This window comes from Pseudorca crassidens, chromosome 3 (assembly GCF_039906515.1).
Source record: "Pseudorca crassidens isolate mPseCra1 chromosome 3, mPseCra1.hap1, whole genome shotgun sequence".
NCBI lineage: Eukaryota > Metazoa > Chordata > Mammalia > Artiodactyla > Delphinidae > Pseudorca > Pseudorca crassidens.
This window is the reverse complement of record NC_090298.1, coordinates 9,915,553-9,928,650: the sequence shown is the minus strand read 5'-3', so window position 1 is coordinate 9,928,650 and position 13,098 is coordinate 9,915,553. Positions and strand designations below refer to the sequence as shown.

Below are 13,098 nucleotides of genomic sequence, written 5' to 3'. Positions count from 1 at the left end.
TGCTTCCATCTTCGCGTCACCTCCTCTCTCTGTCTCTTTGTGTCCTTTTCTGTCTCTTATAAGCACACTGCCATTGGATTTAGGACCCATCCTAATCCAGTGAGAGCCCATCTTGGTCCTGAATTACATTTGCAAAGACCCTGTTTCAAATAAAGTGACATTCTGAGGTTCCGAGTGGACTTGAATCTGGCGAGGCGGGGGGACACTATTCAACCCAATACACACTTATCACTATCTGGCAAATAATATATTTTGCCCTTTCAGGAATTAACTGGCAGTTACCATTAGAAGGTTCCCCAAGGACAGGAACTTTTGCCGCGTCCACTACTGCATCCTCAGTGGCCACTCAGTGAACGTTGGCTGGAGGAGGGAGGGGTTCATGGCTGAATCCCAAGGTGAAGCAGGCAGCCAGGCAGCTGAGGGTCAGAGAAGCTGCAGTTCCGAATAGATAAACAGGAGGTGGTTGGGAATTCAGGGTAAATTAATAGAGGCGTCTGCCTGATAATCAGAAGTCAGGGAGGACTCCCAGAGGCATACATTGGAGGTGGTGCCTCTCGGGATACTGCAGACAGCTCCCGCTACACCCTTGGAGTCACTCCAATGGGGTGGTCTCTGCTAGGCTTAGGAGGGCCATATCCTGGGGTCAGGTGGGCCTCTGCATCTGATATACAGACTAACACAAAGTCAGTGATGTAAAAAAACACCTTTCTTCTCCTATGGTTCTGAAGGCCAGAAGTCTGAAATCAGGTGTACTGGCCCGTACGTAAGGTGTCCGCAAAGCCATGCTGCTTCCAGAGGTTCTGGGCAAAATCCTTCTCCTTGGCTTTTCCAGCTTCAAGTGCCGCATCCCTTGCATTCCTTGGCTCCTGGCCCCTTCCTGTGTTCTCAGAAGCAGCAGCGTGTCATCTTGCTTCAGTGGTCTGTTACCTTCTGATTCTCTGTGCAGTTTGTTTTGCCATGTAAGGTGACATGAACATGTTCCAAGGATTAAGACCCGGACACCTTTGGAGCATGATTCAGTCTCTACCCCAGTACCCTAACCAGAGACGTGCCGCAAATAGCGGGACATGTAGAGAGATCCCAGATTCTTTCCTCCTGGTTTCCCGGTGCATGAAGTGGTGGGGATTGTGTCCTTTCACCTAACAGGGACGGCCCCTTCTCTCTTCTGTGAGTTTCTCTTCTGACAGCAGAGCAGTTTGTAAAGAAAGAGTCAAATCTGCACCAAGTTAAGCAAGCATGCTGGCCTTTTGCTCATCGCATTTGCGTTCTCTCTCTTTCGTGGGCTTGATTTTTCATTCCTGTTTCACCACATCCTCATAGGCGATTCGTCTGAGTTGCTTCAATATTTCTTGAAAAGAGAGGGTATAATTAATAATACAGATTTTAGATGAGAAAAGTGTCACTGACAATAGGGAAGAACTGCTGGCTTCGGGGTCCCAGTTTCTAGTTTCCCGGGAGCTAAACGTGTCTACAAGGAGTAGTATGGTCGCTCCACCCAGAGACAGGTGGAGAAACTATGGTAGAGTGAATGAACGCTGTTGGTTTCTCAAAATGTAAAGCTTGGAGAGAGACACTGCTTTCTACAAACTATGGCAATTGTGTTTGCTTTCTAGGCAGTCATAATTCCAGTGCTACCATTTATATAAAAGCAAAGATGTGTTTTATAAATGTGATTAACCATATAAAGGGCAGCTTTTTGTTTTGGCGACAAACTGTTCAGGGATGAGAATTAAGACATTCGTGCTTCCATGGGTTCATCATTGGATAAGTTCTTATCTGTCAACAAGCGTGAAAACATCTCCATTTTAAGAAAAAAAGAAAAATCTTTCCACCTAACTTATTCTTGTGACCACTGTCTCTGCATCCCCTTAACCCCATCATTTCAACAAGACCAAATCAAAAAACAAAACACCTCATCTCATTGACTCTGGATGGAAAAGTTAAAGCCAATATGGTCTTTAAAACTTTTAGCTAGAGTTCAAAAGATTATAAACGGTGGGGATTTTCATACCCTTAAATAATGTCCCTACAGCCCCGCCACCAGTGTAGTTTATTGACCTTGCAGTCAAAAGTGAACTCTCTCCCTCCGACATGAAGCTTTGCTGAAAAATGACAGTTTGAATTTCTGAAGACTCTGATTGCCCTGGGGCTCTTTTCGACATGGAAGTCAACTTGATAAAAACGTTGTGACAGTACATCGGCTCTGTTTCATCGGCAGCCTAACACAGTAACAAATTTCATACTGTTTGCTATTTAGCTCCGTGCTAAGCGCCTTGTAATTTTAACAACTCAGAGAGTCCTTAGAAGAGTGACGGTTTAGTCACAATATTGTCGGTCTGTGTGACAAGTTTTAATGGAGAAAAGGTTACATTTGCATATTCTCCAGTTCCATGAACATTTCTCAAGTGAAGCCCAGTAACAAATGAGAGTTATGAGCTGGGCTTCTGTAGAAAATTGTAGATGGTTCTTATTTTTCATTCTTCTCTTCTTCATCTAGTTATATACAATACCTGACATTTCTTGAGGGTCCACACTGTGTGCCGAACATTGCTCTAAGGGGTTCCTATATATTACTTCTACTCATCCCAACAGCACTCTAAGGTAGAAATTATTATCTCAGTCTAACGGATGGACTCCATGGACATTTACTCAGAGCAGACCTCGCATGCCAGCCAGTGGATATTCAACAGCAAACAAGACACAGACAGGAGGAACGCTCACAGAGGAACAGCATCTGAGCCAACTCTGACTGTGTCCATAACACTTTGCCCTTCCTAGGACTCTGCCTCTGAAGGGAGATGGGGGAAAAATCATTTCAAAATGGCACGTTTTAATGCACAGTTTTTACTACAGGCTACAGTAGTATCTCTTGTTACACTTATATTCCTTCAAATAAGTCTAATGTCCAAATGAATACACAACAGTAAAAGGTTATTTTTTTTTAATTAAATGGGTATGATATAAATTTTTTAAATATACATATATATATATATATATATACACACACCCTTATAACAGTCTTAGAGTAACAATTAGTAGAATATATCTAGCTTTTAATAGTTTGCCAAGCACTTTCACTTTCATATAGATTATTTTATGGTGGCTTTTAAAAAGAAGTCCCATGAAATAGATGGTATCATTCTCTGTATTTGATCCATGGACACCAAGACCAGCAAGCACTGAGGGACTCTCCTGTATTTATAGTCTAGAAGGGAGAAAGCCAGATGCTCAGGTTCTGAACTCTTGCCTAATTATCCTGATGCCAAATCCTATGCCAGCTCTGTTACAGTAATCACGGAGTAGAAGATTCATAACACGCTTACTCAACAAAAATGATCAGATCCAGTCCATGTTTAGACCAGGGTATCTGAATCCTGGCTCTAATGATATTTTGGGACAGACAGTTCTTTGTCGTAGGGGATTGTGTCTACATTGTAGCATGTTGAGCCGTATTCCTGGCCTCTGCCCCCCGAATGCCGGTAGCATCTTCCAGTTGTGACAACCAAAACTGTCTTCTGGCGTCGTCAGATGTCCCCTAGGGACACGGTTTTAAACATGTTTATGTTTTAGACATTGTCTAAAAAAAATCACTGTTTTAGACATTATTTCTGTTTTAGACATTACTTCAAGACAGTGATTACAGCAGGCATCATTGTTAGACGGTTAAATTTATCTATTTGAAAGCAGAAAGCTAGAGTTTTATTTCCGCCCCACCACTTAAGTTCATGAACATCTCTAAGTCTAAATTTCCTCCTGCGTGAAATGAAAGGAAACTACATAAGACTAGTTAAGGATTAAAGCGTGAAAGCATGTGAACGGGGAACCTTGGCAACCGACTTTTGGTTTGTACTCGCAGTATTACTTAAGATTTTTTTTTTGTCTGTTCTATAAGCCTAAACATATCTAAATTTCCTTAGATTTCTTTGTCACAGTACTGACTGCAGACCAGGCCCAGACTTTTTGTATTTGAGTGAAAGGCTGTACGTGATCTCATGCTAACCTTGCTTTCCAGCTTCATCTCCACCACCCGCCCCGCAATTCCCAGGCAGCGCCGCCACCCCCCCCAACGGCCTCCTGTCCCACAGCCAGCCCGGCTGAATGCACACCTTTCCCAAATCTGTCAACTCCTCTTATGGCCCCATATCTTCCCTCGTGCTGTTCTTCTGCTGGTTTTGTCTCTTCCAGAACTTTTTTTTGTCTTGTGAGCACTGTTTGTTCTTAAGGATTAAGACCTCGTGTGAAGGATAACCAACAAGGACCTACAGTATGGCACAGGGAACTATACCCAATGTTTCGTAATAATTATATGGGAAGAGAACCTGAAAAAGAATACACACACACACACACACACACACACATATATCTGAATCACTTTGCTGTACATGTGAAACAACACTGTAAATCAACTATACTTCAATTGAAAAAAAAAAAAAAAGACCTCATGTAAAGAATCCATGCCTTGTACTGAATTCTGGCCCAAATAAGATAGACATTTTATTTCCTCTAGCTCTTCCCTAGAAGCACATGGGCAGCACAAAGTCCAAGCGGAATCTCATCTAGGTAACACAAAGCTTTTCTAGAAAAAGAGACTTGGATGACTCTTTGGAGTTTTCCTCCTTCTGTTGATTTTGGGCTGTGCGTGTGCGTGTGTGTGTGCGTGTGCATGTGTGTGCACGTGTGCGTGCGTGTGCACGTACGCACGCACTCTCATGTGTGCGTCTGTGCATGCATGCATCGACACAAGCAAGGCCGTGTGTTTGCGTGTGTGCAGATCCCCTAAGACTGTTCCTCCAGAGCTCTTGTTCAAAGACGTTCTTGATCTATGCTGTGTAAGCCTAATAGAGCAATTCCCATCTGGTTAATAAAATAGGCTGAAATGAATTCTTTACTAATCACTTTCCAATAGCACAGGCTTACCTGAATTCACCTTAGCCATCCAGCGTCTTTACATGATACTTCTAATTTCAATTTACAGGTGTTCTGTAGCTTTTGATTTAACCTGAACAAAGGATATAATTTTAAGAGGCTGCTAGTATAAGAACAAAGACTGTGCTTTCTGGATGTTGCACATTGAGGTGGTTTAGGATCATGCAACGGAAGGAAATGAAATTAAAAAGAAAAACAGGCTTCCTGTGTTTTCATCCATAATTTTTTTCTACTGTGATCACCTAGCCAAAAAAAAAATCCAATAGTTTGTCCATTATCAGCAACCACTTAAGTATGTTTTGTGGCAAAGGTGCTCCTGTACTATATGCCCATTTGAAAATGGGTGTCTGCCTAAGATTTTAGGTAAATTTATTAGGTACTTACTGCACATTAAATCGAATGCTTTATGTTTCCCATAAAAACTGAGCCAATTCGAAAGGAACCCTATTCCGCATTGTCTTTAGTAGCTGTAAGGAGGTACCAACATGCTTCACGGTTTGCTTGACAACCTCTACCAGTCGTGATAAAGAAAAGATAAAGAGAACAGGTTAGAATCTATGAGGAAACTTTTAACCTTTGTCTGCTCCGTCTCTGTCCCATTTTTCATGACTCCTCTTCTGAGGTGACAACACTGACCTGGTGACAACATCAATAGGATGTATGCTTTTGAGTTGTTTTTCCAGGAGTCAAGTGATTGCTGCAAAGCTGTCTCTCTTCCAGCCTGGCCTTCGGAGAAATAGTACCCTTTTGTGGCTCGTGGGGTCAGGGTTTTATCTGTGGTCTCAGAGATTGCTTTTTTATGTCTCTGTTAAAAATTGGCTCCCTGATGCAAGAATGGAACCCATACATCCGACCCTGTTAGCTCCATGCTCTGACTGGTTGAGCTGATCGATTTCACGAAAGAATATTCATTTGCATAATGGTGCAGTTAACCTTGTGTTTTAGAATGGATTTAAGTATCCTGGAGCATATTTCTTAAAGTTAAATAAACAACCAGCTTCTTGGAGTAGCTCAGATGTAAACAGGAGGATACAGGAAAAGAATGTACCATGCATAAGGTTTATTAACATTGTTTGAATAAACCTAACTCTTTAAATAAATAATTTCCTTTTATAAAGCCTTCTTCGTTTTTTTTACAAATGTATTTATTTATTTTTAATTTATTTTATTTTTGGCTGCGTTGGGTCTTCGTTGCTATGGGCAGGCTTTCTCTAGTTGCGGCGAGCGGGGGCTACTCTTCGTTGCAGTGCATGGGCTTCTCATTGAGGTTGCTTCTCTTGTTGCGGAGCATGGGCTCTAGACCCGCTGGCTTCAGTAGTTGTGGTTCCCGGGCTCTAGAGCGCAGGCTCAGTAGTTGTGGCTCACAGGCTCAGTAGTTGTAGCACACAGGCTCAGTAGTTGTGGCTCACAGCCTCAGTAGTTGTAACACATGGGCTCAGTAGTTGTGGCTCACGGGCTTAGTTGCTCCGCGGCATGTGGGATCTTCCCGGACAAGGACTCAAACCCGTGTCCCCTGCATTGGCAGGCAGATTCTTAACCACTGTGCCGCCAGGGAAGCCCTATAAAGGCTTCTTGTTACAATACTTTTATCCCTAGAAAATTGTTTTGTTATGATAATAACAATAATAATTATAAATATAACAAAGATGGCATTAACTGCTATCATGACATTTTAGATTGGACCCATCCAGTTATATTTTCTCTTGTCTGATAATTTAACTAAATGCTGTACCTGAACAAGACTGTTGAAATAACATATTAGAAAATAAATGTGATCTTATAAATTATCTACTGAAGACTAAATGAAACATGTCTATATTAATAAACTCATGTGCCATTTTAAGTCATTTTTTTCAGTCTTCATAAACATGTTACTTCAGTTGATACATTTAAGATTATATATGTATATGTACACATGTATATACTTACAAACCATTTACTCAATGAAATCTTTTCAAATCCTTTTTTAAGTTGGTGCATGGGCAAGGAAACCAGAACAATCAGTTGTGAAATATTCCCGTGTAAACTCTCATAGGCGTTACATAAGTGAGTTAACCATAGGCTAACAGTATTGCAGGATTTCCCGCTCATGTTCTCCTGCCTTCCTTTTGTTCAGAGAATTTGGATGGAGAGACCCGGAACTGCCTGAAGTGATTCAGATGTTGCAACATCAGTTTCCTTCGGTCCAGTCTAATGCTGCAGCCTATTTACAGCACCTCTGCTTTGGAGACAATAAAATTAAAGCCGAGGTAAGCACTACTTGGAATCGCAAACGACTGGTGTCAGATTCATCACCTCTTAGGTGTTCAGAGTAATGTTGAAAGAGAAAGAAACACGAAACTTAAAGTTATGTTATCAAAACTTAGATCCACATTTATGACTGAAGCATAGCACTTTTCATCTAAGTATTTGGCATGCCTATGTATACATTCTTCTTTTTTATATATGAATACTGAAGGAATAGAGGACCAAGGATATATGCTAGTATCACAGAGGCAAGATTATGAAATGCTATACTTTTGGTGTGATTCGCCTTTTTCTTCCCAATTCCATCTCTGGAGTCATCTCTGCTTCTAAATCCTAAAGAAATACAAAGCATCTTTGTTGTCTCGTCAAACTTCAGCAAGATTACCACATCAATATATGGTATCCTCTGTCCTTTCTGGAAAACTCATTGGTAAGGTGGGAACTTTAGGCAATAAACCAGCTCTGTGTTATAACCAAGCATTCTGAGCCATTTACAAAGATGCCAGTGGATATCATACAGATACATGTGTTCTGTTAAAGAGACTACTATCTGTGTCCAGCATGTAAACAATTGTTAACATGCTCTAAGTTTTTGGAATACTTTAAAGTGCAAAAATTGTGGTGTGTGATATTTCTGGAAAATCACAGTGGTCAGCACAGCTAACTCTGATTTTTTAGACAAGGGACAAAGCGTTTGCATATGAGCAGCTGAGTAATCAAATTTTTAGCAGAGATTTTATAAGCTACAAAGAGTCATCTCCATAGCATGTAAGCAATTTTGAGGATGAGTCTAAATTAGTTTAAGAGTGGAAAGAGGAGATTTGAAGATATAATTGCAATTTATTATAGATTTTGCTTGCTTGCATTGAGATGTATATAGCCTAGCGGCTTTTCATTTTTTTTTTTTTTTCCTGTCTCTATTTCCCTGGGACTATGGAGGGCTTGACCCATGCTCATTCTTACTAGAACAGTCATATTTCTTTATGGAAAGAATATAGGGCAGTGGTTCTCAACCAGGTGTGACTTTGCCTCCCGAGGGACACTTGACAACATCTGGAGGTATCTTGGGTCGTCAGAACTGAAGACGGTTGTGGTGGAGCCTTCAGCATCTAGTGGGTAGCAGTCAGGGTTTTAACCCAACTCAGGTTCAGACGCTCACCGCTCAAAAGCTGGTACTTGAGAGACAGGTGTTGGTAGGAAAGGAAAGATTGCTTTATTCAGGAGACCAGCAACCTGGGGAGAAGGTGGACCTGTGTCCAAGAAGCAACTACCAACTGCTGATCAGGGGGCAAGAGCTTTTAGAGGGGGGTTTCGGGGGTGTACAGGTGGCGGGCGTGGCTACATGCAGAACAGCACAGTCGGCTCTGACGGTCATCTCGAAATTGGTCATGCCATGGTCTGATCAGGGTCATCTTGGTTATTTTAAGTACAGTTAGTCTTCAGTTCCAGGGTCGGCTTGTTCCCATGTCCTTGAGGCCAGTTCTTGGAACTGTGCGAGACGGAGCAGCTTATGTCACGGCTTCAGTCTGGGCATCATGTAGTTAACTTCTTCCGCCAGGTGGGTGTTTCAGTATCTACAAATCAGCTCCAAGAATATGGCTCAGCATATTACCTGTAGCCCTTGGGGAGGAACTAAAGGTCTTCGACTTTGTTTAATGGCTGAACTATTATTACTTTGTCTTGCTTGACTGTTTCCCTCTCTTTCTGCATTTTCTCACTTCTCTGATTAAACTTATTCTTTGGCTAAAGTTTTTCTACAGACAAGAGACAGGTGGACAACACAGAGGGTCTGTCCTGGGAAGGCCCCATAGGGTCCTGCTCGGTTACGAAGGATGCTGCAGAACGTTCTGTAATACGCAGGGCAGCCTCCATAACGAGGAGTTGTCCAGACCCAAATATCAGTAGTGCCAAGGCTGAGATCAAAGAAATGATTGTTCATCTAAGATAACCTTCAAGTGTCAAAAAATACTCTTAAAATGATCTAAGAATAAAGTTATGTGGCTCCTGTCCCAAATAGTAATTATTGTAATCATTCTCTGCCTTTAGTAAAAAACAAAGTAGCCATTCAAAATGAAGGATAGATTTCTGATTAAGGGGTAACGTACCATCATTTTTGGAAGATGATGCCTTTGAGGGTTTCTCTAGAGACCATGAAAGTGTTTCATCCCATGACTGGCATAAAGTTGATTCAGAAGTGGTGTGGCTACCCCTCAGCAGCAGGACTCCTCCCCCAGATTTGGTTCCGATGTCAAGACTGAGGACACTGCACACACCCCACGAGAGTGTGAAAAGGTGTGTTACTCACATAATGAGGCTTATGAGGGTGAGCAGGGCGGCTCCCATAAGGGGCTGAACTTGGCTGGAGAGCACAGGGAAGAAGAATGGCTCAGGGATTTGGTGGTGGTTATGGGCTGTACCGGGGTGGGGTTCGTACATGCAGACAGGGACTTGCATGGCTTGAACCTCCTACTGGTGCCAAAGGAAGAGGCATGAGAGCTTTGTTATCAGCTTGCTCAGCTGTGGGCAGAAGAGAAAGAACTGTCAGGGGCCAAACATGAAACAACGCAGTCAGATGCCATGACTGGGCAAGTTCAAAGTTGCTGCCTCTGTCTACATGATCCATGACTGGCTTTGAAGCCTCTCCACAGCAATGGCACCCAACAGCTAACTGACTACGGACTTGTGTATGGCCACATCAGAAGCATCCCCATGCCCTGTGGGAGACAAAAGGTGGTGTGAGGGAAGGGGTGCCCAGCACACACATCAGTGTCAGAGAGATACATCTTCCCACACCGCTTGCCTACTCACCCGCTGTGTCTCCTTGAACAAACTGATTGTTGACTCTTACCTTTAAAATAGAGATGCTGATACCTCCCCTGTAGAGTCTCTGTAGGGACTAAATGACTTAATGGATGCAAACTGCTAAGTGGTGACTACTCAGTTATTCATATTCTTTTTTGGCCAGGAACACAGTTAAGACACTTAAGTCACTATTTTATCTTATGTGTGTATGTATGTGTCTGGGTGTATGTGTGATCACTTTTTCATTTTGCTGTGGGTGCCCCCCAAGGTTGCCTGTACCACCTTTCCCGACAGCTGATCCTTAGAGCTGTGGTTCATGTGGAATTCATTCCTCTCCTCCACCTCCTAAAGGCTCTGGACGCAGACAGGACCCCATGATAATGTCCCCCGGGTACCTGGGAGGCTGTGATGACAAGGAAGGGAAAGGTATGTAGGGCACAGCCTGATGTCATGTTGACAAAATGAGATCAGAGTTAGTAAACGTGAGCCAAAGGAACGAGGCAAATGTAGGAGGCCCACATAAAATGCAGAGTGAGCCATCTGGAGTTTCTCTTCGTCTCTCCTTCAGTCACACTGGGAGCCCACGTGTGTGCTTGTGTATACAAACACACACACACACACACACACACACACACAGATATACAGATGTGTAGGGACTTTGCACAGACCTATTTTGTTCTCTCATTCTAACTCAAGCCCAAACCATCATTAATGGTTCTCCCTTTGTGACGGATGGCTGCCTATCATCTCTTCATATACGGGCATTGATTTTTGTAATTACCTGTTGTCCAAATACTTTCCAGATTTGCTCAGTCTTCTAGTCTTTCTATTGCGTTTTATTGAATTGATTTAGCCCTTCCGTCTACATTTCATTATTGGTATTGACTTTGTCCACACAATGGATAGGCCGCTGAGCAAAAGGCAGAATTAAATCTCCTGTATGTGGAGGGTCATAAATCATGGCTTTCTCGTTCCTTATTACAGTGCTTTGTACAGTTTTCAGAGAATGAAGCCAAGAAATTAAGTTTTGCTCAAAATGATGCCGGATCTCATAGGTACAAAGTCGAGAATTCACTTCCGTAAATCAGCAGACAGAAACCGTGTCCCTAACTTCTCCTACTGGTCTAGTGAACTTGGATTTGAGGCATTCTCCTGGTTCCCTCCCAGCAGGGAGGTGGAAATGAGGGGAGAAGGATGGGTGTGGTTAGTTCAGCAACCACCAGTGACTATGGGAGAGTCTGCAATCCACTGGGTGCCCTGACCCGGGCACAACATTCAGTTAGGAAATGCTTTGAAGACCAGCAAGTGTCCAAAAATTGGGATAGGAGGGTGTCATGCAAACAAGAGTTTAAAGTCAGGCTAAGATCAGAAGAAAAGCAGTTGAGGAAAAACAAAAGAGGAGGGGGGAAGGAGACAGTGGAAGCAGAAGATCCAGGCATTGTAGCAAACACCCCACAGCTCATCTGGTGCAGCTCATTTCCGTGGGCTGACGAGTAGCTAAGATGTAGGCGGGTCCCCCAGCTTTAAAGAGCAGAGGTGTGATTGGTGTGGATGGCTGTCAGTAATGTTTGAACTATGTCTGCCGTGCACGCTGCCTCCTAAATTGTTGGGAATGTCATAATAAAATGAGCTTTAGATAATCTAGGTAGTTTTTAGACATGAAAACCTGCTCATGTGTATGTACTATAGGCATCTTTTAGGAGGTGCCTAAATGTTGATAATTTTTTAATGGTTTTTCAAAAATCCTTTTTTCATTCTTTCCGGGAACCTTCATCAGTTAAGAACATTAAGGACATCTCATTGATTTAGGGATAATACTAAGTGCCTCCCATGAGTTATAATGATTTGGATTTATTTGCACTCCTCCCTCCTGTGTTTTCCCCCATTTCTTCTCATGCATAAATAGAGTAGGCAGGTGGGCATCCCCAGTTCACACCGGGCAGGCATACACAGCCAGGGGTATATATATCCATGGGTGTGCTACGTGGTGGCATTCAAAGCAGTATGTTGTCTGGAGATAAAAAGGTATTTGCACATTTTTATGTGACAAGAAGGGATTATTTTTAAATGTTTGAATCCTTTATTTCGTTGTAAATTAATAAATTAAATTTAATAAAAGTTTAATACAATTAAATCTAAAAATTTTTATAATTTTAAAATGTATTTTTTAACCATAAGACCATTCACTTAAATAGCATGCCTTTGTAAAAACTCAGACTTTATCATATGATGTTATACGTGAGAAGGACTTATATCCATGTCTCTTTAATGGATGAATGGCTGGTGACCACCACTGATTTAATTTAGATTTTGGCCTGATGGCCTCTTTGTATATGAAAAATTGTCTTCAGCCATCAATTGTGTAACCCAAGTATTTGAAGATCTTAGACAGTAAACGTTTGCAATCTGAAGACAAGAACGATTTCTCTAAGAAACCAACACTGATTTTATTTTGCTAACTCCCAACGAAACTCTCCCCAATTATCATCATCCTAACTCCAATAAAACATTTCTTGTTTTTAAAGAAATGGAATTTCCAGTTCTAGTGGAAAGAAGAGTTTATTGACAGCCTGTTCTGGGTTAGTAGGAGAATCAAATATTAATAACATAGATCCTACCTTTAAGGGATCCACAACCCCCTGGAAGAACAACATGTAAACAGGGCAATATAACACCTTGTGCAAATAAGCTCTACGGAAAAGCAAATCACCATATCCTGTGAGTCTGTTTGCAAAATGCTTAAAACCTAGCCTTGTGGAGTCTTGAAACCTAGCCTTGTGGAGTCTTGAAACCTAGCCTTGTGGAGTCTTTTAAAACCTAGCCTTGTGGAGTCAGAGAAAAATTCCTACTTCCTACAGTGATGAGTACACTGGATTTTAAATTAGAAGTTGCCAGAAAATATAGCCAAAGTCACACTCACTTAGGCTTGATGGAATAGGGGTTAGACTTAAGGTTATCAGTCCTTTGGAGAGCGCGTGCGCGTGTGTGTGTCTGTGTATGTGTGTGCGAGTGTGTGCGTGTGCGTGTGTGTGTATGAGATCATGTCCATATAGTTTCAATATGTTTGTACCATTTACACTCATTTTTTCCCAGTAGCATTATTTTCTTTAGTGCTGTTAACTA

At 42.0% G+C, this 13,098-nt stretch overlaps 1 protein-coding gene across 6 annotated transcripts in view; it reads left to right on the top strand.

Moving 5' to 3' along the window:
• CTNND2 (catenin delta 2) overlaps positions 1-13,098 on the top strand; it is a 936,316-nt gene that overhangs the window by 672,553 nt on the left and 250,665 nt on the right. For all 6 annotated transcript variants that reach the window (XM_067730382.1, XM_067730378.1, XM_067730381.1 and 3 more), the window contains one exon: positions 7,043-7,175. In XM_067730382.1, coding sequence (XP_067586483.1) covers positions 7,043-7,175 — 133 coding nt within the window. The remainder of the gene's footprint in view (positions 1-7,042; positions 7,176-13,098) is intronic.